The sequence below is a fragment of the Dipodomys merriami genome, unplaced genomic scaffold (genome assembly GCF_024711535.1).
Source record: "Dipodomys merriami isolate MVZ:Mamm:240054 unplaced genomic scaffold, mDipMer1.0.p SCAF_25, whole genome shotgun sequence".
NCBI lineage: Eukaryota > Metazoa > Chordata > Mammalia > Rodentia > Heteromyidae > Dipodomys > Dipodomys merriami.
Genome location: NW_027203937.1, coordinates 18,190,123 through 18,216,319, shown reverse-complemented (window position 1 = coordinate 18,216,319; position 26,197 = coordinate 18,190,123). Strand labels below are relative to the sequence as shown.

The 26,197-nt window shown below is 53.3% G+C and overlaps 2 protein-coding genes across 8 annotated transcripts; both read left to right on the top strand.

Moving 5' to 3' along the window:
- The first annotated feature begins 2,000 nt into the window (after positions 1 to 2,000).
- On the top strand, positions 2,001 to 6,439 carry Folr2 (folate receptor beta). Of its 6 annotated transcripts, none has more exons than XM_070034677.1 (6): positions 2,001 to 2,142; positions 3,160 to 3,254; positions 3,632 to 3,802; positions 5,429 to 5,617; positions 5,703 to 5,838; positions 5,967 to 6,439. In XM_070034677.1, the coding sequence occupies exons 3-6, from the start codon at positions 3,656 to 3,658 to the stop codon at positions 6,251 to 6,253; spliced, it is 759 nt and encodes a 252-aa protein (XP_069890778.1). In that variant the 5' UTR covers positions 2,001 to 2,142; positions 3,160 to 3,254; positions 3,632 to 3,655; the 3' UTR covers positions 6,254 to 6,439. The 6 variants fall into 6 exon arrangements, with proteins under 6 accessions (XP_069890778.1, XP_069890776.1, XP_069890775.1 ...); XM_070034675.1 differs by having other exon boundaries at positions 3,611 to 3,802; XM_070034674.1 differs by lacking the exon at positions 3,160 to 3,254.
- Positions 6,440 to 8,796: 2,357 nt separating this feature from the next.
- Inppl1 (inositol polyphosphate phosphatase like 1) lies at positions 8,797 to 26,195 on the top strand. Of its 2 annotated transcripts, none has more exons than XM_070035092.1 (29): positions 8,797 to 9,015; positions 10,106 to 10,512; positions 13,438 to 13,501; positions 13,597 to 13,747; positions 13,931 to 14,051; positions 14,284 to 14,424; positions 14,608 to 14,701; positions 14,787 to 14,876; positions 15,031 to 15,129; positions 15,246 to 15,396; positions 15,488 to 15,594; positions 17,049 to 17,151; positions 17,241 to 17,437; positions 17,684 to 17,801; positions 18,452 to 18,548; positions 18,797 to 18,935; positions 19,048 to 19,147; positions 19,240 to 19,328; positions 19,593 to 19,674; positions 19,801 to 19,890; positions 20,553 to 20,666; positions 20,811 to 20,899; positions 21,482 to 21,569; positions 21,662 to 21,817; positions 22,034 to 22,112; positions 22,209 to 22,349; positions 24,262 to 24,931; positions 25,151 to 25,284; positions 25,389 to 26,195. In XM_070035092.1, the coding sequence occupies exons 2-29, from the start codon at positions 10,316 to 10,318 to the stop codon at positions 25,477 to 25,479; spliced, it is 3,792 nt and encodes a 1,263-aa protein (XP_069891193.1). In that variant the 5' UTR covers positions 8,797 to 9,015; positions 10,106 to 10,315; the 3' UTR covers positions 25,480 to 26,195. The 2 variants fall into 2 exon arrangements, with proteins under 2 accessions (XP_069891193.1, XP_069891192.1); XM_070035091.1 differs by lacking the exon at positions 8,797 to 9,015 and adding an exon at positions 9,163 to 9,269.
- Positions 26,196 to 26,197: the final 2 nt, after the last annotated feature.

Here is a 26,197-nt window from a genome sequence, read left to right as displayed (position 1 = left end):
AAGGCTAGCGCTCTACCACTTGAGCCACAGCACCACTTGCGGCTTTTTTCTTTTTGCTTATGTGGTGCTGAGGAATCGAACCCAGGGCCTTGAGCATGCAAGGCAAGCGCTCTACCACTGAGCCACCTTCCCAGCCCTTTTTTTTTTTTTGATACAACTCCTGGAGCTTGAACTCAGGGCCTGAGTACTGTCCCTGAACTTTTGTGCTCAAAGCTAGAGCTCTACCACTTGAGCCACAGCTCCATTTCCAACTTTTTCAGTGACTAATTGGATGTAAGAGTCTCACAGACTTTCTAGGGCTGGCTTTGAATCACAATCCTGAGATCTTAGCTTCCTCAATAGCTAGGGTTACAGGTATGAGCCACTGGAGCTTGGCTTACTTGGATTTTTTCATTCAAGGCTGACACACTGCCACTTAGTTATGCCTTCACCTCTGGCTTTTTGCTGGCTAATTGGAAGCAGAATATAGAGGCCTTTTCTGCCCAGGATGGCTTTGAAATTCAGTTCTCAGATCTCAGCCTCCTGAGTAGCTAGGATTACAGGTGTGAGCTACCAGACTGTTTTTTTACTGCAAAAACTTTAAAGGCTATAAAAAAATTCTTTAGTTGTGTTTTAAGAAGTATTATATAGTGAGATACTGTCAGTTATCAAATTGGAACTTTTTTTTTTTTTTGGTTCCAGCTGGGGGGCCTGAACTCTGGGCCTGGGCGCTATCCCTCAGCTCTTCAGCTCAAGGCTAGCGCTCTACCACTTGAGCCACAGTGCCACTTCTGGCTTTTTTCTTTTTGCTTATGTGGTGCTGAGGAATCAAACCCAAGGCTTCATGAATGCAAGGCAAGCGCTCTACCACTGAGCCACCTTCCCAGCCCAAATTGGAGCAATTTTTATTTTTCTCTGTGCCCAAGTAAATCCTTTGAGATTTGTTGTTGTTGTTGTTGTTGCTTGGGTCCAGTCGTGAGGCCTGAACTCTGGGCCTGGGTGCTGTCCCTCAGCTCTTCAGCTCAAGGCTAGCGCTCTACCACTTGAGTCACAGCGCCACTTCCAGCTTTTTTCTTTTTGCTTATGTGGTACTGAGGAATCAAACCCAGGGCCTCATGCATGCAAGGCAAGCGCTCAACCGCTGAGCCACCTTCCCAGCCCCTGTTGTTGTTGTTGTTGTTGTTATTACTTGTGTTTTCCAGGGGCTGGTACCAGGACTTAGAACTCAGGGACTAGAACTCTGAGTTTGGCTTGGCTATTTCACTCTCAGACAATACTCTACCACTTGAACTATTCCTCCATTCCAGCATTTTGCTGATTAATTTGGCATTAGAAACTTGAAGAGTTTTCTGTCTGGGGTGGCTTTGAACTTTTGATGTTCAGATGTTCGCCTTGTGAGTAGCTATGATTATTGGTCTGAGTCAAAGGCACCTGGCTCTTCTTTGTGTTTTCTATCTTCCACCTGCGTCTTTGGGGCTGCTCAGAAATTATCTAACAGTCATTGATTAAGTCTATATAGTAAGTTTCTGGGTTTTTTTTTGTTTGTTTTCTGTATATTATTCTCCAAAATGTTGTGGGAATAGTTCAAGTGATAGAGTACTCGCCTAGAATGTATGAAGCCCTGTGTCCAACCCTCCTCACCCCCCCCCCAAAAAAAAAAAAAAGAAAAGAAAATGTTCTGATGGGCCAAAGTCTAGTGACTTCTACTGACTTTTCCTAGTGCAGTGGATGGATTTCTCTGGGGGTCTCACTGACCTGAGATTACTGCTTGGGTTCTCCATCAAAGTAGCCTTATCCTACCACTTAAGGTACCTAAAATCTGCACACTCTCCCCTTAGAAATGTGCATTTATCCAGATACTGGTGAGTGTTGAATGCACCTATCCTAGAATGGATGAAGATACAAGTGGAGAGATGAATGGAAACGAGAATGACTAAATTGTCTAAGTTTTGAAATCTGAAAAAGGGCGGGGTCTGGCAGAGAAGGAATTACAGAAGAGCTGAGTGGGACATTTTATTCTGTGCTTACCAGAGCTCTTCTACCCTGTCTGTGCTGTGGGCAGAGATCACTGGGGACAGCCCAGGCTCTGAATCTGTTGCCAAGTTTAGGGAGAGGCCAACACCAACACACCTGTGTGTACTCCAAGCAGCAAAGGAAGTTGAGGTAAGGTGAGAAGAGTAAGAAGGGTGGCTGGCAGATTTGTGCAAAGGAAGAGGAACATGTATTTTCTTAGATCATTATGGGACTGGAGATGTTGCTGGTGGTGGAGAACTTGCCTAACATTTGAGAGACCCTGGATTCCATGAGCAATTTCACAAAAAGAAAAAGGGAAGGAAAGAAGGAAGGAAAAGAAAGAAGGAGGGAGGGAGAAAAAGAGAAGGGGAAGAAGGAAGGGAAAGATGGCGGGAGGGAAGGAAGTAAGGAAGAAGGGAAGGAGGGAGAGGGGAGGGATGGAAGGGGGATGGCTTATTCTGGCTCCTGTGGGGAAGCCCACGGTTGGAGGGAAAATCTGGCCCTAAATACAAAACTCTGGAAGTGAGTTCCAGAGGATTTTTAAGAGGCTCTTGGCAGGGCCCGGTGGTCAATGCATGTGGAGATGGTAGGGGAGAGGAGGAGGGCGTCTTGATTACCTCTTAGGTGCTCCAGTAGCAGAGCCTAAAGAAACATAACTCTCTGAAGTTAGGGCAGGAACAAACAGAGAAGGGGACTTTCACTTTCATCAGGCGCCTGACTCTATGTGTGTGTCTGGGGACTTTTGGGTTGGACTACTAAGGTTTCTGGAGAGCCTGAACTCTGGGCCTGGGCGCTGTCCTTCAGCTCTTCAGCTCAAGGCTAGCACTCTACCACTTGAGCCACAGTACCACTTCTGGCTTTTTCTGCTTATGTGGTGCTGAGGAATCGAACCCAGGGCTTCATGCATACAAGGCAAGCGCTCTACCACTGAGCCACCTTCCCAGCCCCTTGGCATTTATTTTTTGAGAGGTAAAATGGGGTCTGGTGCATTAGCTCTGAGAAGTGATGGGGGGAGGGTGGCGCAGGGAGGGTGGCTTTCAGAGATTAGGGAATGAAAGACAGAGAGGAAGCCAAGCTGTTTAAATACCACCACGCTTTCCATTTCTGTATCATTTAACCAAACACTGTCATGTGGGTCATGTCACTTGATCCTTCTGCAATCTGGAGGACTCAGCAGAGCTGGATCATCGTCTCCCCCACGGCTAAAAGGGCTTCCAGGCTGGCGTGGGAAGCAGTCCAGAGTCTGCAGAGCATTGGCTGAGGTGGGATGAGGGCACTGTGTGTCCCTGGCCCATTTCCAAGGAGCCAGGCACGGGCTTACCCTGTTTAGTTACTTGCATATATCAAGGCTAGAAGGATGCGAAGGGCATAGACAGAGTATCTAACTTGGGAAGGCTGCCATAGGACTCGCCCACTAACTCCAGCTCTCTTGGTGGGAGACGGGGGTGGGGGGGGTGGGGGGGAACCCCCTCTTGCCAACCTTCTCTACTCTAGCCTCAGCAAGCCTCGGGATTCCAGCATTGAAGGAATAGGGTCTGGCTTCATCTTTTACTGCAGGGATGAGGAGACTGAGGCAGGAGGGGTGAAGGCTGTCCCCTGGATGGATCTTTCCTTACAGGCCTTGTCTTCCTAACCACAGCTCCCTCTGCGGGGCTAGAAAGGCATGATGTGGAAATGGATGCTGCTTCTGATTCTGGCCTGGGGAGCCATCACCTGCACTGCCAGGGACAGGACAGACCTGCTCAATGCCTGCTTGGATGCCAAGCACCACAAGACAAAGCCAGGCCCTGAGGACAAACTGCACGAGCAGGTGAGGCTGCAGTTCAGGGAGGGGCCCATGTAGACTGGGAGGAGGAAGCCAAGGTGGTGGGGGAGGAGTTGAGGGGCCAGACCCTCCACCCCCACAAGGTGTGGGGGAGCAGATGAAGGTGGTAGGGAGAGTGATATTAGGGGTGTCCTCCCCAGGAGGACATCAGGTGGTGGGCAATGCTGGGGAGGAGGCAGTCAGTCTCTGAACTCTGTGGGATGGTGCATGCTTCTTGTGCATGGCAGGAACTCATTCCAGATGGTTCTTTATAATCTAGTAGATGATGGCCTGCACATTACACTAGTCACGGAAACACATGGACCACATAGGAGTTAGATAGACCCAGCCCTGGTGGGGGGTCAAGGGTGGGATTGTGGGGGGTTCCTCCATGGATTGAAGTGTGAGACACACTGCAGAGGTAGCTCTTACTGCCTGCCAGCTCTGGGATGTCAAAGGTAAAGAGGGTCAAACCCTCTTGTGACAGTGACCTGGGGCATGGGCCTAGAAACATTCATGCCAGTAGACCCCCCCCCCCACTCTATTAGACTCATTGTGTCCTTTTACATGGCAGTTATGGAGTTGGATCCTTCCATTTTATGCCTTTCACATCGCTAATTTGACAGATGTGTATCAGCATGCCCAGTTTCTTCTTCTTTTCTTTAAATATTTGTGTGACAATACTGAGACTTGATCTCAGGGCCTGGATGCTGTCCCTTAGCTCACTTTCTTTTTCTTTCTTCCTTCCTTCCTTCCTTTCTTTCTTTCTTTCTTTCTTTCTTTTCTTTCTTTCTTTGTCTGTCTGTCTTATAAAGTCTAGTATTCTACCAGTTGAACCACAGCTCTACTGGTGTTTTGGCATTTAATTGGAGATGAAGAGTCTTATGGACTTTTTGCCTGGGTTGACTGCAAACCACAATCCTCAGACCTTAGCTTCCTGTATCCCTAGGATTATAGGCATGAGTGACAGGCCCAATTCCAGCTACATATTGGTTGAATTGGGGTCTCACAAACTTTCTGCTCTTGCTGGCCTGGAACCCTGATCCTTTCAATCTCAGCCTCCTGAGTAGCATGAGCCACCAATGCCTAGCTCTTTACTTTTTATAAGCTGGATGCTGATGGCTCATGCCTATAATCCTAGGAGGCTGAGGTGTGAGAATCGTGATTTGAAGCCAGCTTGTGCAGCAAAGTCTGAGAGACTCATTTCCAATTAACCACCAGAAAACTGAAAGTAGCACTGTTGCTCAAAGTAGTAGAGCACTAACCTTGAGCAAAAAGAACTCAGGGACCGAGTCCCCGGCCCTGAGTTCAAGCCCCACAAGACTTGGTGCTGTGGCTTAAGTAGTAGAGTGCTAGCTTTAAGCACAGAGAGGCTCAGGGATGGAGCCCAGGCCCTGAGTTCAAGCCCTAGGACTGGCAGAATAAAATAAAAAATAAAGTGTGCTCTCACCTGGGCTCTCAAAGTCTCCTCATCACATTAGTAATTGTGTTCCACCCCCCAAAAAAAATGGGGGGGGGGATCTGTGAGGTGCTCTTCTGGTGAGTTTTCCCAGGACAGCCGGTTTGGTCAGGCTGCAGATGGCAGGAGGTGGGAGAAGAGTTGGAGGATTCAGTCCTGGCTTCCCCACCTAGTGCAGTCCCTGGAGAAGGAATTCCTGCTGCTCCTTCAACACTACTCAAGAGCTGCACAAGGACACCTCTCTCTTGTACAACTTCAATTGGGATCACTGTGGCAAGATGGAGCCTGCCTGCAAGCGTCACTTTATCCAAGATTCCTGTCTGTATGAGTGCTCACCCAATCTGGGGCCCTGGATCCAGGAGGTACCATTGTCTGCTTATCTCATCCCCATTATGTTGCTTCCTGGCTCAGTCCCTTCACAGCTGCTAATATCCCTACTCCATCCAGGTTAACCAAAACTGGCGCAAAGAGCGGTTCCTGGATGTGCCATTATGCAAAGAGGACTGTCAGCGCTGGTGGGAAGACTGCCGCACCTCTTCCACTTGCAAGACCAACTGGCACAAGGGCTGGGACTGGAGCTCTGGTAAGAGTTTAAGGGGGTGGAAGATGGAAAAGGGAGTTTGAGGTTTTGAGGTGGGAGTGAAGATTTCTGGGATGGCTAGAAATGAGTCCAGGGCTTAATATTTGTGTCCACTATGTTTCTGCTTGCAGGAGTTAATAAGTGTCCAGCCAAGGCTGTCTGCCGTACATTTGAGTTCTACTTCCCCACACCAGCTTCCTTTTGTGAAGGTCTCTGGAGTCATTCCTACAAAGTGAGCAACTACAGCCAAGGGAGTGGCCGCTGCATCCAGATGTGGTTTGATCCAGACCAGGGCAACCCCAACGAGGAGGTAGCCAGGTTTTATGCTCAGGCCATGACTTCTGGAGCCATACACCCTGGGAGAGGGCTCTTCATACCCAGCCTGGCCCTGATACTGCCACTTTTACTCCTTGTCTGAATGCAGTCCTCCCTAGATCTCCTCTCTGCTACCTAGCAGGCTAAAGGCTCATCTGAGTTCTTACAATTGAGGGAACCCCAAATCTACCTGTAATCTATTACTCAGCCCTTTATCACCCAGTTCTTGCTCCATGGTGAGGTTTGGGGGCAGTGCTAATAAATTTGTGACACATCACTAGCTGAAGAATTATTTTCATTGTGAGTTTGTGGCTGGGTGAGTGATGGATCTTCTAGTGTGTGGATTTCTTTAGATTAGAGCAATCACACCTGTGTTTAAATTCTGACTCTTAGCCTGTAATCCTAGCTACTCAGGAGGCTGAGATCTGAGGATCAAGGTTCAAAACCAGCCCAGAAAGGAAACTCCGTGAGACTCTCAGCTCCAATAAATCACTCAGAAAACAGCATCCAGGCCCAGAGAACAAGCCCTACCACTGACCAAAAAAAAAAAAAAAAAATCTCGGCTCTTTCACTTTCTTTCTTTTCTTTCTTTCTCTCTCTCTCTCTCTTTCTTTCTTTCTTTCTTTCCTTCTTTCTTTCTTGTTACTTGAGCCACAGCACCACTTCCAGCTTTTTCTGCTTAACGTGGTGCTGAGGAATCGAACTCAGGGCCTCATGCATGTGAGGGAAGCACTCTACCACTGAGTCAACTTCCCAGTCCAACTCTTTCACTTTCTATGTAAAAGTGCAACAGTCCTTTCCTCCAGGTAATGAAATGAAACAAGCTTTTTCCTAGAAAGAATGTGAATTTGTACATTAATAGCCCCAAGGAGAGCCAGGCCCGAGTTTTGTTTTGTGTCAGGTAATAGCGCTTGAACTCAGGGCCTCACACTCTGGTGGTTAATTGGAGATGAATCTCATGGACTTTACTGCCTGGGCTGGCTGTGAACCATGATCCAGATCTCAGCTTCCTGAGTAGCTAAGATTACAGGTATAAGCCACTGGTGCCCAGCTAGGGCCTCACATTCTTGACTTTTTTGTTCAAGATTGTAGCTCTACCCTTTGAGCTACCCCTCCACTTCTGGCTTTTTCTGGTTCGCTGGTAGTAAGAGTTTCAAAAATTTGTCTGCCCAGGGGCTGGGAAGGTGGCTCAGTGGTAGATTTGCTTACCTGGCATGCATGAGGCCCTAGGTTTGATTACTAGCACCACATAAACAGAAAAACCTGGAAGTGGCACTGTGGCTCAAGTAGTAGAGTGCTAGCCTTGAGCTGAAGAGCTGAGGGACAGTGCCCAGGCCCAGAGTTCAAGCCCGACAAAAACAAAAAACAATTTGATTTTGGCTGACTTCCAACCACTGTCCTCAGATCTCAGCCTCCTCAATAACTAGGATACAGGCACCACCATTAGAACCTGACCTGACTAGGACTTTATATTCATACTAGTTTCCAAACATCTCCCCTGCCCCAGCTCTCCTCTCTCTGGTTTGGTGTTCAGCTCTGCAACGGGAAAGCTGGGGATGGGAGTCCAGGGAAAGCTCTGTATGGGGGTGGGGGTGGGGGGGGTTGGGAAGGGGGAATCACCCTACCGAACATAATGATTTAAGTGTTAAAGAGTTAGGGCCTGGGACTCTCAGAGGAGAAACAGAGCCAATTGGGAAGAAAATCTGGGGGATTCCTTTAGAGGAAATACTCAAGACCGGGCCAAGTTCTGTGCTCTAGAAACCCTTAGGGTTTCCTAAGGGTTTCCCAGAGGCAGGAGCAAGACTGATTTTGGAAGACTGCTCAGCAGTTGCACAGCCTCAGAGCTAGACAAGACTTGATCTCTGGGTTTCTTGCCTCCTCTTATGCCCTCAGGAAAGTCTTTGTCTCCACTTCTCTACCAGGGTTCTCCCCAGAGACACACAGGTAGCTGTCTGATAGCCCAAAGGCGGTTCAGCTGGGACTAGAACCCAAGTGTGCAGACTCCTAGTCTGGATCTCATTCACACACCTGCGTGCCTCCATCCCCACCCCCAGCAGGCTCCCCTTCCCAATACCAAAAGGTGACTAATGGGGAAGTAGGACACAGGTTGAAGAATAAGTTACTGGGCTCCTGGCAGGATCAGGAGACAAAGGAGGGCGGGCGGCAGCTCTCTCAAGTTACTGTGTTTATCTAGTGTGTGAGGTCCCACAGAGCTCCTCTCCAGGACTCAGGACTCGTTGACCAGCTGGGTGAAACCAGCGCGGGTTAGAAATGGAGGAAGCTCCAGACGACGAATCTAGATTCGGTCAACAGGTTCAGTTTAGCAAAGTGAAAGTTCTCTCCCGGCTTAAAGGGATGCTCAGGCAAACAGCCCAAGAGTTGGCGGCCGGGGGCGCCCGCTGGAGGCCTGCGCCTTTAAGGAGCTCAGGGGAGGAGAGGCGGGGCAGGAAGAGGACTCCCGAGAGACTCAGCCACCCGCGAGCGCTTTTTTTGGGAAGGGGCGGGCCAGGCCCCCGGGCGGGTGCCGCCCCCTGCGTGGCGGGCGGGGGCTCCCCGGCCGGCGTCCGGCCCTCGGAGGCGCGAGTTGGTTGACTTGGAGGGAGTAGCGGGGACGGGGGCGGTGCTAATAATACCCGTTCGCTCCGCGGTCGCGCTTTACAGTTTACACAGCTGTCACCTTCCTTACTCCTTAATTAATCGTAAAAATAGCCGCAGTCCCGGAGCGCGCGCGCGCGCGGGGGGCCCCCGTGTCCGGGCCCGGCGCCGAGGGCGGCACGAGCGGAGTCCCAGAGGGTCGCCCCATTGTACGGAGCGGGAAGCCGAGGCGCGGGGAGGTGCCGGGGCTGGTCCGAGGTCAGCCGGCGGGTGAGCCACGACGGGACCGGACGCGGGCGGGGGAGGCGGGGTGTGGAGCTGCCCGGGGCTCGGGGGACGGCGGTGGGGCCGGGGGCGGGGCGGCGGGCGGGGCGGAAGGCGCGCCGGGGGTGCGCGGCGGCGGTGGCGGCGGCGGATGGCCATCTTAAGTGGCCGCCGGGAGGCCAGGGCCGCTTTCCCGGCCAAGGAGGTACCCCAGTAACCCCGGAGGTGCGGATCCGCACGGTGGCGGCGGGAGCTGCGGGGTGAGATTGCGACTTGAGAGCTTGCAGGAAGTTTCTTCTAGAGGGTCCGGAGGGGTCCACTTCGAGGGTCCCCCCTCAAGGCCCTGGCCTGCGGGTGTTGGGGAGTGGTGCCAGGGAACTTGGCGGGGGCGGGGTGGGGGGAGGGGAAGGGAAGGGCTCGGCCGGGCTGGTTGGCCGGTGGAGACGGGGCTGGGGTGGGGGGGGCTCGAGGACACTCTTGAGGGTGAGTGTGTGTGTGTGCTGAGTGTGATCGGACCCCCCCCTGGGAGCGATTCCCCAGGGGATGTGTCCGGGGACCGACGCAGTGGAGTTTGAGAGTTCGGATCTAGGCGGGGGAAGTGATGGGTTTTCTCGGGATTTGGGGTGAAGGGGGGGGGAAAGGGGGTTCTTTGCTCCCTTGTATCGCAGGGGAGATGATGGGGAAGGCTCTTCTTGGAGCCTTTCTTGGAGAGCCCTGATTCTGCCAGGCTGTAGAAAGCCCCGGGTAGGAAAAAAAAATTAGGGGCTCCTGACTTTGGGGGTGACTTAGGGGTCACCTTACGGATGGCTGAGCGTTCCAGGGCGGGGTGCCGGGACTCCCCAAGTGTCGGGATACCGGATTGGCGTGGGGAAGGGAAGGGCTTGGCTTCAGTGGGGGCTCTGGGGTCTGCCTCTGCGAGGTTGGGGCACAGGATCCTCGGGGTGTCTGGGAGGCCAGGGTCCTGCGGGAAGAGGCTGGGGGCGGGGGCGGCCCGGGCCGTGCGCCGCGCGGAGGGGGAGGGGGCGGCCCGCAGTCGGGGCGCTGCGCTCCCGCCCCTCCCCCGCCACCTCTGAACAAACTTTTCTTTCTCTTCAAGTTGAGGCCGGCGCCGCTGGCGGCGGTGGCGGCGGCGGCTGCGCGGTGAGCGCGGCGGACTGCACGGCGGGGCGCGGAGCCCGGATTCCCGGCTCCGTCCGGGATCCTCAGCCTCGGCACCCAGCCTCGGCACCCAGCCTCGGCACCCAGCTTCTCGGGGTGAATGGCGCGGAACTGCAGACACGGACGGCGCTGAGCCCTGCCACGGGCCATGGCCTCGGCGTGCGGGGCGCCGGGACCTGGGGGCGCGGGGCCGGGGGGCGCGCTGGGCAGCCCGGCCCCTGCCTGGTACCACCGCGACCTGAGCCGCGCCGCTGCGGAGGAGTTGCTGGCGCGGGCCGGCCGCGATGGCAGCTTCCTGGTCCGAGACAGCGAGAGCGTGGCGGGGGCCTTCGCACTCTGCGTCCTGTGAGTGGCGCGGGAAGGGGAGGTGGGGACGCGCCCCGAGCGCCCCGAGTTGGGGGCGGTGGGGGGCGGTGGTGGTGACTGGGGCCGGCGGGACAGGAGCCCCGCCTCCACCCCTGGGTCTGTCCGACGTTTTGACTTTATCCTGGGGCTGAGCCAGGATCTGGGGCCACTTCCTGCTATGTGTCTGGGGGTATCTTCTGGGGCCTTGTGAGCAGAGTTGGGGGGGCCCAGAGTGGTTGGGGTGATGGAGGAGAAAGTGCAGGCAGTAGAGGCAGACTTGCCCGGGCCCCCCAGGTAGAAGGGGCGCCGGTGAGCATGCAAGGTGGTTCATCTCATACGGACCCGTTGGGTTTAATGGGATTTGTCCGGGTGGCAAGGTACAGGCGGGCAGAGGGACTTGGCAGGGTGTAGGAAAATGCCCAGCAAGCTTCTTTACAGTGTGTTTGGCTTTGCATCCTAAGAATGTGGGGGGACGTTGGGGATGGTGGTGAAGGTTAGTGTGGAACAGGAAGGCGTGGGGAGGCAGCTGGGTGAGGCTGTATGGGACTGCGCCATTCACGAATCAGTGAGTGAATGTGTCCCGGCACTGGCTTGGACTCTGACCCCCTAGGCTAGGTCCAGCAGTTCTTTGAGTGGGCCTCGTCTCTTCAGCTGTACCTGAGTGGTGTCACAGGTAGTGCTGTGGGGGAAGTTTGTCCTTTCTTGCTTTTCTAGTGTTCTCTCTCTGACCTGCCCACCAGCTCCCACACTGAATGGGCCTCTCGGGGTCCCTGGAGTGGAAAGCCATGCATGGGAAGCTTCAGGGGGTGCTGTGTTTGCATCTAGTTGTGTTCTTTCTTGGCACTGTCACATGTCTTCCCCAAATCCCTGTACATCTGCCCTTTCCTTCCTCCTCTGTTCTTCTGACATCCTTGAGTAAGATGTACTTTGGCCTTGACCAGGGGAAATATTACTGTCATCACTGGAGCTATTGGCATCTGGTGGGTAGAAGCCAGAGATGCTATTAAACATTTGTTAGTGCCCAAGATTCTGTCCAAAACATCAGGAGTACAGAGGATGAGCTAACTCTGGCCTAGCTTTTGCCTGAAGCCCAGGACAACCCAACTCGTGAATATCCTTAGGAGCCCTGTGTTCCCAGCCCCCTCTGAAGTGTACCCCCCTATGCAGGAGGGGAAGGAGGCAGGTGCAGGGTCAGCTGTTGAGTGGGAGGGGAACAGCTGGGGCCCATGTCTGGGGTGAGGAGCATTATTGTCCCGGTAAGGGGTGAATCCTGGCTGCACTGCTGTGGGGAAGGCATGGGTGGGCCAAGAGGCTGGCTCTTGTGTGGAGGATTTGGCTTTGCCAGCCGAGTGGCTGTTCCCTGCATCTCAGGAGGGATCAGAAGTGGTAAACAAATACTTGTTTACCTATATATACAACATATGTCCATGAATAATATTCAAGGAACGCCCTGCCCTGAGGAACGCCTTGGCTTCTGCCCTGGTTTTAAATCCTAGTTATTTATTTATTTTTTGCCAGTCCTGGGACTTGAACTCAGGGCTTTGACACTGTCCCTGAACTTCTTTTGCTCAAGGCTAGCACTCTCACCACTTGAGCCACAGTGCACACTGCTGGCTTTTTCTATTTATGCAGTCTGAGGAATCAAACCCAGGGCTTCGTGCATGCTAGGCAAGCACTCTACCACTAAGCCATAGTCTCAGCCCTTAAATCCTAATTCTTTCTGCCTCTACTTGTTCTGTAAATTTGAAAATCATACTATCTTTTTGAGCCTCAGTTTGTTTTCTGGAGAATGGGGATAATGTTGATAATATCTGCTTCAAAAGGGTGAGAGTTGAAAGATCTGTAGGATGGCTGAGTACCTGGCTGACATGGAACCAGGCTCAGCTCCTGAATTGCTATTATTGTTATAAACACAGGTCTGCAACACACAAAGTAATACACCCCGCCCCAATACCCAGCAGAGGCTCCAGAGTGAGCCTGTTGGGGAAAAGGGGGTGGCCCTCCTACCTAGCATACAACACAGACCCCAGGGGCCTGTAAGGTGTGTAAACAGAGGAAGCCTTCCATCCCCCACTGAGTGTGTGCCTGGCTCAGCTGTCACCTGCTCAGCTGCTACACCATCTGTCAGCACCCCTCTTCCCCCTCCAGGCTGGGTCCCCATAGAGTGTCCTCTTGTGTCATCCTAGTTTCCCAGTGTCTGAGGAGGAAGGTAAAGGCCTGGAGTAATGGCCAAACTTCCCAGACACATCCAACTCCAGCAGAACTAGACACCAACATAAATACAGACAGAAGCTCACATGTGTACGAGCACATTGCCTATGCATGCAAAAGGGCTAGCCAGGCTTCTGAGGACTCTTACTTTGGCGGGGGGCCCAGACGGGTACCACAGTCCCAGAGGGGCTGTTTAGACAGCTGTGGTGGCCACAAAAGAGCTGCCTGTTGCTTCCTAGGCCCTGTGGTGGACGTGGAGTCTCTGTAGGTCTGAGCACAGGGAGGGAATTTGGTCACTCTTGCTCCTTTTTGAAAATTATATTTGTATTCTAGTAGTTTTATAAAGGGGTTACCATTCAGTGTGTCAGTTTATAAGTACACTGCATCTTGATCCATGTCACCCCTTTGTTCATTCTCCCCCATTCCTCTTAACCCCTTCCTTTAATTTTCCTAGTTTTATAGCATATGTATCGACATGGTAACTGCATTCTTCACCTCCCCCGTCCCCCCCCCCCCCATTCCTACTCTTACTGGGAACACTAAAGGGATGGAAGTTCACTGACCTATCATTAACCCTGTGCAGCCTGGCAAGTAGTTTTAAGGGGACCACGCTGGGGTGTGGGTGGGAGTAAGCATGGTAATAAGAAGAATGGCTGCCTTGGGGCTTAGTCCCCAGCTTGGGGTGACAGGCTCTGACCTCTGCCTCACCATTAGGTATCAGAAGCATGTGCACACATACCGTATTCTGCCTGATGGAGAAGATTTCCTGGCTGTGCAGGTGGGAGCTCAGACCCTTGAGTCCTGACCTTGATCCAGCCCTGGGCTTGAGGACCTCTGGCCTAACTCTTTGTTCCCTCCTTGCCTGGCCCACAGACCTCACAGGGTGTGCCCGTGCGCCGCTTCCAGACCTTGGGTGAGCTCATTGGCCTGTATGCCCAACCCAACCAGGGCCTTGTGTGTGCCCTGCTACTGCCTGTAGAGGGGGAGAGAGAACCAGACCCGCCTGATGACCGAGATGCCTCAGGTACTGCCCTGTCCCCTGACTCTCCTTCTTCCTAGCCTCTCTTCTCAGCCTGGCCTCTCCTGAAGCCCCCTTTCCCCCTACCCACGTTCCCTTGCCCTTTACCCTTTTCTCTGGAAGTCTGACAGCTGTGGCACGCGCAGCCATCATCCCACTGAGTATGTGCCCTTTTGACCCTGTCCACAGATGTGGAGGATGAGAAACCCCCTCTGCCCCCACGCTCCGGCTCCACCAGCATTTCTGCCTCAATCGGGCCTAGCAGCTCACTGCCACCCCCAGAGACCCCCACCACTCCAGCTGCTGAGAGGTGAGTATCCCCCACCCCATCTGCTGAGTCCCTTTCTCCTCTGAGAGTGGTTTCCCACAAGAGGTGGAGGTGCCTTCTGAGCCCTTCCTGCTGGACCACCCCCCTCCCATCTCCGCCCCAGAGGTAACCATCTCAACCCATTTTACTCCTGCTACCAGTGCTGAGTCCCAGAGGGATGGGTTGGGGTTCTGGGACAAGGGGCCTGTATTGACTCCAAACCTCTCTCCCGAAGCACTCCCAATGGGCTGAGCACTGTCTCCCATGAGTATCTGAAGGGCAGCTACGGACTGGACCTGGAGGCTGTGCGGGGCGGAGCCAGCAACCTGCCCCACCTCACCCGCACCCTAGCCACCTCATGCCGCAGGCTGCACAGGTACCAGTGGCAGCTGCGCACTCACGACTCCCTGGCTTGGCCCCTCATCCGTGAGCCAATCACCGCCTCTGACTTCCTCCCCTGTGCCCTGGTACCTCCATGCTTAAGATGGAAGTGCCACACCCCACATCCTGTTCCCAGGACTTAGGTCAGGGTGGGAGTCTGACCTGGTGTCTCCCCTAGCGAGGTGGACAAGGTCCTGTCTGGCCTGGAGATCCTGTCCAAGGTGTTTGATCAGCAGAGCTCACCCATGGTGACCCGCCTTTTGCAGCAGCAGGTGGGATCATCGGGCAGGAGTGGAGGGTGGGGTGAAGCTGCTGCTTGGGGGGCCTCATGTACCAGTCTTTGTCTCTTCCCCACAGAGCCCACCACAGACTGGGGAGCAGGAGCTGGAGAGCCTAGTGTTGAAGCTGTCAGTGCTGAAGGACTTCCTGTCAGGCATCCAAAAGAAGGTGGACTGACTCCCGCAACGACCCTCCTTAGTCACTGACCTGATTTCAACCCTGAAGCCAAAGCCCAGTTCTCACTGTAACATCTGCAGTGCCCCTTCTTCCTACCCTACCCTCAGCCTGTCCTCCTCATTTACTCTATGCTTGCCCTCTGCAGGCCCTGAAGGCTCTGCAGGACATGAGCTCCACAGGGCCCCCAGCCCCACTGCAGCCCTCCACACGCAAGGCCAAGACCATACCTGTGCAGGCCTTTGAGGTACACAGTGGATAAGGCCTCGTGGAATAAAGGGCAGCTGGAGGTACAGCGGGTGCTGCCTGCCCCTCCCTGCCCTCCCAGGCTTGTCAGCAGTCTCCCGACCTCCTGAATTGCAGGTGAAGCTGGATGTGACCTTGGGTGACCTTACCAAGATTGGGAAGTCCCAGAAGTTCACGCTGAGCGTGGATGTGGAGGGAGGGCGGCTGGTGCTGCTGCGGAGACAGCGGGACTCCCAGGAAGACTGGACAACCTTCACGCACGACCGCAGTGAGCCAGGGCCAGACCTGGGCAAATTAGGTAGCATGGAGCCCCTTGGCCTTGAGGCACAGGCTTATGTGATCTCTCCTACTTTCTCTAGTTCGTCAGCTCATTAAGTCCCAGCGTGTCCAGAACAAACTTGGTGTTGTGTTTGAAAAGGAGAAGGACCGTACCCAGCGCAAGGATTTCATCTTTGTCAGTGCCCGGGTAAGGAACAGTCTTGGCCAGGGCACTGGGGGCTGCTAGAATCCTCACTGAATGGGAAGAGAGGGGATGTGTGGTGTAGGCCTGTTTTCCCTCCTGGTGTGTGTGTGTGTGTGTAGGGGGTGTTGGGGGACAGGCATTGAGAGCCAGGCATGGTGGCTCTAAGTTACTTGGGAGACAGAGATTGGGAGGATTGATTATTTAAAGGCAGCCTGGGCATTTTTGTTGTTGTTGTTGTTGTTATGGGGCTTGAACTCTGGGCCTGGGCTCTATCCCTCAGCTCTTCAGCTCAAGGCGAGCACTCTACCACTTGGGCCACAGCGCCACTTCTGGTTTTCTGAGTGGTTTATTGGAGATAAGAGTCTCACAGAGTTTCCTGCTGGGGCTGTCTTTGAACCACAATTCTCAGATCTCAGCCTCCTGAGTAGCTAGGATTATAGATAGGCATGAGCCACCAACACCCTCAACCGGCCCCCCCCCCCCCCCCCCCCCCCCCCCGGCAGCCTGGCCTGGAAATCTCTGGGAATCTTTTTTTTTTTTTTTTTTGGTCTGGTCGTGGGGCCTGAACTCTGGGCCTGGGCGCTGTCCCTCAGCTCTTCAGCTCAAGGCTAACACTCTACCACTGGAGCCACAGCGCCACTTCCGGCTTTTTTTTTCCTGCTTATGTGGTGCTGAGGAATTGAACCCAGGGCCTCATGCATGCAAGGCAAGTGCTTTTATCTCAAGTGACAAGTAGAGAACCTGCCAAGTATGAGGCCTTGAGTTCAAACCCTAGTACTGGTAGGGAGTCAGTGGTTCATGACTACTGCCCTACTACTCAGGAGGCTGAGATAGAAGGATCTCAGGTTGAAACCAGAGACAAAGACAAAACTGAGAGATTTATCTCCAGTTAAGCTGGAACTGGGGACATGGCTCAAGTGGGAGAGCACCAGGTGTGAGTGGAAAATGCCAAGTGAGATCTCGAGGCTTTGAATTCAAGCCACAGTATCACAATGGACAAACAAACTCCAGTTCTACCAAATAGAGAGGGTGACCTGAAGGTGGATTCAAATCCCCATTCAGTGAACACTTACTGAACTTGTGTTTTTGTTTTTTTGTTTTTTTGTTTTTTGGTGGCAGTCCTGGGGCTTGAACTCTGGGCTTGGGTGCTCTCTGAGCTCTTCAGCTCAAGGCTAGTGTTCTACCACTTTGAGTCGCAGTGCCACTTTTGGTTTTCTGGTGGTTAATTGGAGATAAGAGTCTTATGGGCTTTCCTGCCCAGGCTGGCTTTGAACCATGATCCTCAGAACTCGGACTCCTGAGTAGCTAGGATTACAAGCATGAGCTACCAGCACCCAGCTTGTGTAATATTCTTAAGTAGTAGTGTAGTGTGAGAACCTCCCCCCTGGTGGGGTGTCCCTGTGGAAGGGGGTGTTCCTTGTTGCTCACCTGCCTTTGACTGGCTGCTGTTTCCACAGAAACGGGAGGCCTTCTGCCAGCTGCTGCAGCTCATGAAGAACAAACACTCAAAACAGGACGAGCCTGACATGATCTCTGTCTTCATAGGCACCTGGAACATGGGTCAGGCCTCAGCTGGGGCTAGGGTGTGGTGGGTGCTGTCTCCTGGGTAGGGGTCTGACCTTCCCACCCTTCCTTCATCCTTACTCCAGGAAGTGTGCCGCCTCCCAAAAACGTGACGTCTTGGTTCACATCGAAGGGTCTAGGGAAGGCCCTGGACGAAGTCACAGTGACCATCCCCCACGACATCTATGTCTTTGGGACCCAGGAGAACTCAGTGGGTGACCGAGAGTGGCTAGACCTGCTTCGAGGGGGCCTCAAGGATCTTACGGATCTGGATTACCGCCCGGTGAGGGGCCATCTCACCCATTCCCTGTTCTCACAAACAAAATCCCAGACTTCCCTGTCTGACTTTTAACGGCTTTCCCTGTGGCCTCTGATATTTCCGTTGGGACATCTAACTTGGGTCCTTGGTGAGCCTTTCATTCCACCAGAGACCTGATCCTCGCTAGTCCCTCAGGAGAAGGGGCAGGGGAATGCAGAAGGGGGTCTGGGCTAACAGAGCAAAGGAGGTGACCTCTGATCCTGTATGCAGATTGCCATGCAGTCACTATGGAACATCAAGGTGGCTGTGCTGGTGAAGCCAGAGCATGAGAACCGCATCAGCCATGTTAGTACGTCCAGCGTGAAGACTGGCATTGCCAACACCCTAGGTGAGTGAGGCAGGTGGGCTTCCTCCACCCCTGCCTTCGGTTTTCTCTCTAGCCCAAGATCTTCCTAGTTAGTGGTCTTGGCTTTCCTATACATAGGGTACTTTGAACTTAATAAATATTCTTGTTCTAAATTTTTTTGAGCCCCATCAAGAAGGCCAAAAGCAATTATCTCCTGTGTGTGCATGTGCCTGTACACGCACGCTGGTCCTGGGTCTTGAACTCAGGGCCTGGGAGTTGTCCTTGAACTTTTTTGCTCAAGGCCACAGTTCTACTTTCGGTCTTTTGGTGGTTAATTGGAGATAAAATTCTCATGAACTTTCCCACCTGCACTGGCTTTGAACTGTGATCCTAAGGTCTTAGTCTCCTGAGTAGCTAGGATAACAGACATGAGCTACTGGTGCCCACCAATTATTCTTTTGATAGATGATAAAACTCAAGCCCAGAATGGTTGAATGACTAGCCTATGTTCACACAGCCAGTGAATAGTGCCAGGAGGACCCTCAGGGAGCAATGGGTGTTTCTAGGGGCCTGCCTGCCTCCAAGTGTTCTGGACTAGGGAGAGAGCCCTGTCACTGTTGTTTTGAGGGGTAACGGGGGAGTTGGGAGCCCTTTGTATGACCCGGGATTTCTTCCTTCGCTTGCTCTGACAGGGAACAAGGGAGCTGTGGGTGTCTCATTCATGTTCAATGGCACCTCGTTCGGTTTTGTAAATTGCCATCTCACCTCAGGAAATGAGAAGACTGCCCGGTGAGAGGCACCTTCCTGCTTTCTTAATCCCAGCCCTCATTACCTGGGAACCAGTTCCCTCTCCCATAGCCCCATCCTTGACCTGTATCCATTACAGGAGACCCATCCTCTTTCCTTACTCTTCTTGTCTGTTCCTGACTTTGATCTTGTCTCCAGCTCCTTCCTCTGTCTCTGTCTTATAGTCCCTACCCCTTTGACTTCTTATCTTTATGCTTGAGCATGGGGACCTACCCCTCTACCTATCCTAGGCGGAACCAGAACTACCTGGACATCCTTCGTCTGCTCTCATTGGGCGACCGGCAGCTCAGTGCCTTTGACATCTCTCTGCGTTTCACTCACCTCTTCTGGTTTGGGGACCTCAACTACCGCTTAGACATGGACATTCAGGTGTGAGCAGGGCCCTGTGGATGGGTGGTTGTAGGAAAGATGGGGTCCAGAGGGCTCTCACTCTGGCTCAGCTTAGGAGACAAGTCTTCAGACTGTGCATCCTATACTCCAGGAGATCCTGAACTACATCAGTAGGAAGGAGTTTGAGCCCCTGCTCAGGGTGGACCAACTCAACTTGGAACGGGAGAAGCACAAGGTCTTCCTTCGATTCAGTGAGTGGGGGCCTACCAGGTGGCTCCAGAGGGCCTGGGGTATTTTTGGGCTTGGGGGGCACTGAATCCCATATGTCCTCTGCTCTCCTTAGGTGAGGAGGAGATTTCCTTCCCACCTACCTATCGCTATGAGCGGGGCTCTCGGGACACATATGCCTGGCATAAGCAGAAACCTACTGGGGTAAGTGGAGAAAATACAGATGGCTAAGGGAGCTCCAGGCCTACAGTGGGTCAATGTATAGGGTCAGGGAGTTATGGTGTAGGCCTCTATGGTTGCCACTTCCCCTTATGTGGCTTCTCTCAGGACCCCTGGGTGACTCTGGGTATTGTGGAGATCCAAGAAGACAGATGGGTGCTGAGGCCTAAGGCATCAGCTGTTGGGTAAGGCCCCTGCTGAGAAACTCCCAGCTGTCAACCATGACCAGGCTGCCCCTTCTTGCCTCAGGTGCGGACCAATGTGCCCTCATGGTGTGACCGGATTCTGTGGAAGTCCTACCCTGAAACCCACATCATATGCAATTCCTATGGTGAGAGCATCCCAGACAGGGTGCTACAAGATGCCTGGTGTCACTCTCTTGTCTCTGCCTTCCTTTGAGAGGGGGAGAAGGGGAGAGACAGTTCACCTGGATCCCCATTTCTATCCCCCTGCACAGGTTGTACTGATGACATTGTTACCAGCGACCATTCCCCTGTGTTTGGAACATTTGAGGTTGGAGTTACTTCACAGTTTATCTCCAAGAAAGGTGATTATTTTAGATGTGGTCATAGATACGGTATATAGCATATATACAAAGGATGTCTGTATGTCTGGGTCACGTATGAACCCATGACTGGTTGGATATATGCAAGTATAACCTATCTGTGTCTCCAAGTGTGCCTGGAAGTATGCTGTACTATTGACAGGCAAGGCTGCAGGCATTTTACAGGGTCCCCAGATGCTCCTGATATGGATCCTTTTTTTTTTTTTTTTTTTGGGTCCGGTCGTGGGGCCTGAACTCTGGGCCTGGGCACTTGTCCCTCAGCTCTTCAGCTCAAGGCTAGCGCTCTACCACTTGAGCCACAGTGCCACTTCCGGCTTTTTTCTTTTTGCTTATGTGGTACTGAGGAATTGAACCCAGGGCCTCAGGCATGCAAGGCAAGTGCTTTACCACTGAGCCACTGAGCCACCTTCCCAGCCCCTGATATGGATCTTTTATTCTTGAGTTGTCTTTCTGCCCTAGTCCAGGATCTGGGCTTTGGGCATCTCTTATTGGTGGCTGAGGATCTGGAAGTTCCTTTTGGCTTTGCCTTCTGCTCTGCCAGGCCTCCTGATTTACTGTCCCAGGCTTAGCCTCTGTCTCATTCCTCTGGGATCCATTCAGGCGCTCTCAGCCCTTCTGCCTGTAATTCTTCCCTTGCTCCTCAGGACTCTCAAAGACTTCGGACCAGGCTTACATCGAGTTTGAGAGCATTGAGGCCATCGTGAAGACAGCCAGCCGTACCAAGTTCTTCATTGAGTTCTACTCCACCTGCTTGGAGGGTCAGAGGGGGCCCAGGGCTGGCTGTGGGCCAAGCTGGGCGGGAGGCTAGAGGCTTCATTAAGGGCTGACTGTCAGCCCTTAATGTAGAGAGAGGGGAAGCTGGGAGATGAGTCTCTGTTGTGTGTTCCTCACCCCCACTTCAGAGTACAAGAAGAGCTTTGAGAATGATGCCCAGAGCAGTGATAACATCAACTTCCTCAAAGTGCAGTGGTCCTCACGCCAGCTGCCCACGGTGAGGCTGCGGGCAGGGCCAAGGCTGGTGGGTGAAGGGACCCATGGGGAGGGACAGGGCTGCCTGGGAGGGAGGGTGGGCTCTGGAGAGTGTACGCACAGGCCTGCATGCTCACACCCATGCACTTGAACCGGAATAAGGACATTTGCTGTGTTTATAAGGGAGTATGGAGCCCAATTGTTCATGCATGTATTCAATAAATACTTCTAAAGTCTTTGCTAAATGTCAGGTCCTGTACTGTCATTGAGAACCCAGATAATTAATTCCAGGGTTATAAAGACTTTATTGGAGAAGTGGAGCTGTGGCTCAAGTGGTAGAGCACTATGCTTGAGCTGAAGAGCTGAAGGACAGTGCCCAGGCCCATTCAAGCCCCATGATCAACAGAAGAAAAAAAATAAAAATAAACAAACAAAAAAACAGTTCTTGGGATTAAAGACCTTGTTGGACTGTGTCTTTTACAATAAGGGTTTGAGGACTTTGCCTAAGAGTGAAGATGACAAGCCTGAGGGCCGGAGCAGCATGTGAGAGGGCCCAAGGGGGTGGTTGGAGCTTTGGTCTTCACTGTGCCTCTCTGCTCTTCAGCTCAAGCCCATTCTGGCTGACATCGAATACCTGCAGGACCAGCATCTCCTGCTCACGGTCAAGTCTATGGACGGCTATGAATCCTATGGTAAGGGATGAGAGGTGCTGAGGGGTACAAAAAACTAGGCAGGGTTCCAGCAAGGCTTGACTATCTGCTGGTCTGTCCTCTCTGTCCCGTAGGGGAGTGTGTGGTTGCACTCAAATCCATGATTGGCAGTACAGCACAGCAGTTCCTGACCTTCCTGTCACACCGCGGCGAGGAGACTGGCAACATCCGGGGCTCCATGAAAGTGCGGGTGCCCACAGAACGCCTGGGCACCCGTGAGCGGCTCTATGGTAGGGGCTTCATCGGGAAGGGTTTGGGACACTGGATGGGGTTGGTGAGGACGGGTGAAGGAGAGAGGGATCCTGGGTGGAATCCTGGGATGCTGGAGGTTCTACAGCTATGACTGTTTGGATTTTCCCTGAGGAATAGCTGGAAAAGGGTAGGCAGGCCTAGAGGCTGTCTATCCTCAGGTCCTCTCTTCACTGTTCCTTCCTTGCCCTCCCCAGAGTGGATCAGCATTGATAAGGATGAGGCAGGGACCAAGAACAAGGCTCCCTCTGTGTCCCGAAGCAGTCAGGATTCCAGGTGAGCTACTGCAGTCTTTGGGTGTGTGGTCACATGAGGGGTAACGGGGTGCCCCTTGTCAACTCCATTTTCCCCTCTCCCGTGCACCAATGACAGATCAGGGAGTCGAAAGCCAGCCTCCACAGATGCTTCCTGCCCACTGTCCAAGTTGTTTGAAGAGCCAGAGAAACCACCACCAACTGGGAGGCCTCCAGCCCCACCCCGAGCAGGTCCCCGGGAGGAGCCCTTGAATCCTAGGTGAGAGGATGAACCTGTCATCCCCCCTGCTCACTCCCATCACTAGGTGTGGCCTTCAGGGCCAGCCTGCCTGGGGATTTGTCTGTTTGGGTGCTATGCCACCCTGTGGTGATTATGGCCAGTCCAGACTTCCTTAGGTGTGGCTCTTGAGTCAGAGGGAGCATACTCAGCCTTTCCTCTCAATTTTGCCTGAAAAAAATGCAGGTAGAAAGTGGCTCTAAAGTTGGGTGTGGTGGTGCATAACTATCGCCCCTGTATTTGAAAGGCTGAAGCAGGAGGATTACAAGTTCAAAGCCAGCCTGAGCTACATATCAAGAGTCTTGTCTCCTTCCAATTTTGGTATACGTGCTGCTGAAGTGAGCATGAGACTCCCTCAAAGAAATTGGTTCTAGGGGCTGGGAAGGTGGCTCAGTGGTAGAGTGCTTGCCTTGCATGCATGAGGCCCTGGGTTCGATTCTTCAGCACCACATAAGCAGAAAAAGCTGGAAGTGGTGCTGTGGCTCAAGTGGTAGAGCCTTGAGCTGAAGAGCTGAGGGACAGCATCCAGGCCCAGAGTTCAGGCCCCACGACCAGTAAAAAAAAAAAAAAAAGAAAGAAAGAAAGAAAGAAAGAAATTGGTTCTAGAACAGCTGCCTCCATGTAAGCAGACCAGTTGGAGCCCTGTGTTTTGGAGAAGGCTCATGCCTAGCACAGGATTTCCCAGGAGCATAGTGTGGGGCACTGTTCTTCAAGAGAGTCCACTAGAAAAGGGTATGTGGTCAGAGGGGTTTTTGGACCATGCTTCTTGCTAGATCTCTTTCTCACTTTTTCTTTTCTCCTCTCTCGTTTCCCTCTTCTCCTCCCCCCACCCCTCTTCTTTTGCCAGTCCTGGGGCTTGAGGGCTTGGGCACTGTACTGCCCCTGAGCTGCTTTTTTTTGGGGGGGGGGTTCAGTTGTGGGGCCTGAACTCTGGGCCTGGGCGCTGTCCCTCAGCTCTTCAGTTCAAGGCTAGCACTCTACCACTTGAGCCACAGCGCCGCTTCCGTCTTTTTTCTTTTTTCTTATGTGGTACTAAGGAATCGAACCCAGGGCCTCATGCATGCAATGCAAGCGCTCTACCACTGAGCCACCTTCCCAGCCCTCCTGAGCTGCTTTTGCTCAAAGCTAGCACTCTACCACTTGAGCCACAGTATCAGTTCCAGTCTTTGCTGTTTATGTGGTACCGAGGAATCGAACCCAGGGCTTCATGCATGCTAGGCAAGCACTCTACCACTGAGCCACATTCCCAGCCTCTAGATTGTTTTCTTAAGTTAACTCTCAGTACATGATAGTATTAGCAAAGGCTCCAAGGATGTGGACAAGAAAGAGATTTCTTTTCAAACTGTTTGGAATCATTTCCCAAATATAATGGGCCAGGGAGACTTCTTTCCTACATAATAACCAATGTTCTTAGGAACCTAGTGTTTTGTGGCTCAATCATTGGGAAGGCCAGCTTGCTTTGTAATGCTATCTAGTTGTTTGAACTAAAGGAAATGTGTTTAGGTATAGTTTGGTGCTTTTCCACTCATCTTCAGTTTTTCTCAGCCAGCTTGGTAAAAAAACTTCCCTGAGCCTCTGAGTAAGATGCCAGAGTCGACCAGTCTTGTATGCTGGTGGAGGCTATCCAGATCTCTGTTCACTCTCGTCTTCCTGCCTTCTGGAACCTCATATTTCAGTTAGCGTCATAAAGATGTAAGAATCTGAGCAGGACAGAGAATTTGGGTGCTGTCTTCAATACCTCAGCGAGATGAATCTAAGGGCAGGGGAAGGCAAGTGATGCATTCAAAGTCGCGTGCAAGTCTGTCTTCTGACTCTTCCATTCCTTCCTCTGCATCCATTGCCTCCACGTTGGGTTTCTGGGGGCCTGGTTTAGTTATTCTCCTCTCAAACCCAGGTTGAAGCCAGAAGGGGCTACTGAGCCAGAAGGGGTGTCAGCCCTCCCACCCAAGAACAGCTTCAATAACCCTGCTTACTACGTCCTTGAAGGGGTCCCGCACCAGCTGCTGCCCCTGGAGCTACCTTCACCTGCCAGGGCCCCTGTCCCACCTGCCACCAAGAACAAAGTGGCCATAACAGTGCCTGCCCCACAGCTTGGACGCAACCGGCCCCCTCGCGTGGGAGAGGGGAGCTCATCAGATGAGGACTCTGGAGGTACACTGCCTCCTCCAGATTTCCCACCCCCACCACTGCCGGACTCAGCCATCTTCCTGCCTCCCAGTCTGGATCCTTTGTCAATGCCAGTGGTCCGGGGCCGCAGTGGGGGTGAGGCCCGTGGCCCACCACCCAAGGCCCATCCAAGGCCTCCACTGCCCCCAGGCCCCTCACCTGCCAGCACCTTCCTGGGAGAGATAGCAAGTGGGGATGACCGGTCCTGCTCAGTACTACAGATGGCCAAGACACTCAGCGAGGTGGATTATGCTCCTGCTGGGCCTGGACGCTCAGCACTCCTCCCCAGCCCCCTTGAGTTGCAGCCGCCCCGAGGACTACCCTCAGACTATGGCCGGCCTCTGAGCTTTCCTCCACCTCGCATTCGAGAGAGCATCCAGGAAGACCTGGCAGAGGAGGTGTGTGGACCAGGGCTGGCTGTACCTGGGGGAGTGGGAGGATCACCCTCTGACGGTGGGATTCTTTCACTGAGCATGCCCTGAGTTTGACCCTGGTGGCTTGACTGGGACACATGGATCAGCCCTTGCCCCCTTTCTCCGCAGGGCTGTGCTAAATGTGGCTGCTCTGCAGGTGTTTGTTTCTACTCAGTGCTCCCCTAACATGCCCTATATCCTCAGGCTCCTTGCCCGCAGGGCGGGCGGGCCAGCGGGCTTGGCGAGGCGGGCATGGGTGCCTGGCTGCGGGCCATCGGCTTGGAGCGCTATGAGGAGGGCCTGGTACACAACGGCTGGGACGACCTGGAGTTTCTCAGGTGGGGGCGGGGCTGGAGGTAGGCGGGTCGGGTCTTCGACCTTAGGGTGGAGCTAGGGGCCCTTTCACCACCCTCCGGCTCATCTCCGAGCCTCTCATTCCCAGTGACATCACGGAGGAGGACCTGGAGGAGGCTGGGGTGCAGGACCCAGCTCACAAGCGCCTTCTTCTGGACACCCTGCAGCTCAGCAAGTGATAGCGGAGGCTCTGGGGAGCTTGGATCAGTAGTGCCTTTCCTCTCCGAAGGTCCCACACAGCCGGAGCTTGAAAAGTTTTGAGGGGCGGGGCAGCGCCTCTCTACTTATTTATTGGGGGATCTGCGTTCCCCACTGCCCAGTCATTTGGGATGCCTTAATCAGTACTTCCCGCCTCTCCCCTCCGCGCTGCTGATGGCAGTAGCCTGCAGCGGTTCCCAGTCGCTTAGGGGGTTGCTTCGGTGCAGACCCCTCCCTGTGGAGCACCTGGGCCACCACCTCCACGGCCACTTCTGCCCCTCTACCCCCATGAACCACAGAGGAAGAGTCACTTTCCTCCTCCTCCGAGGGGCAACCGTCCGGAAATGAAGGAAGAGCCCGAGGACCGGGCTGGGGTTTATTTAATAAGTTTTGTTTTGTTTTCTGTGTGGGTTTGGGGAGGGAGGGTACCTTAATATTATTGGGGTCACTGGGGCAGTGGGGGGGGGGAGGATCGCAGGACGTGGGCTATATATTGCCAGTTTGCTTAGTTCTGTCTCCCGGTCCATACCGCCCAGTGCTGGGAACGAGTGGCGGCTGTAGACAAGAAATGTCCTCCTGGTGGTCGCGACGGGGGAGGGGAGGAGGGGAGACCCGTTTCTTGCAAGCAGTCTGTCCCCAACCTGGCACTTGGAAGGGTTGATGTCTTCAATAAATTAAGTTTTATTTGAATTGAGCAAA

Excerpts from the sequence above, each read along its gene's own strand:
- Folr2 (XM_070034674.1), top strand. The coding sequence starts at position 3,656 with ATGATGTGGAAATGGATGCTGCTTCTGATTCTGGCCTGGGGAGCCATC. Across the intron at positions 5,618-5,702 it reads TGGGGCCCTGGATCCAGGAG|GTTAACCAAAACTGGCGCAA; the intron begins GTACCATTGTCT and ends TACTCCATCCAG. Across the intron at positions 5,839-5,966 it reads GGGCTGGGACTGGAGCTCTG|GAGTTAATAAGTGTCCAGCC; the intron begins GTAAGAGTTTAA and ends TTCTGCTTGCAG.
- Inppl1 (XM_070035092.1), top strand. The coding sequence starts at position 10,316 with ATGGCCTCGGCGTGCGGGGCGCCGGGACCTGGGGGCGCGGGGCCGGGG. Across the intron at positions 14,702-14,786 it reads CCCGCCTTTTGCAGCAGCAG|AGCCCACCACAGACTGGGGA; the intron begins GTGGGATCATCG and ends TCTTCCCCACAG. Across the intron at positions 17,802-18,451 it reads TGGCATTGCCAACACCCTAG|GGAACAAGGGAGCTGTGGGT; the intron begins GTGAGTGAGGCA and ends TTGCTCTGACAG.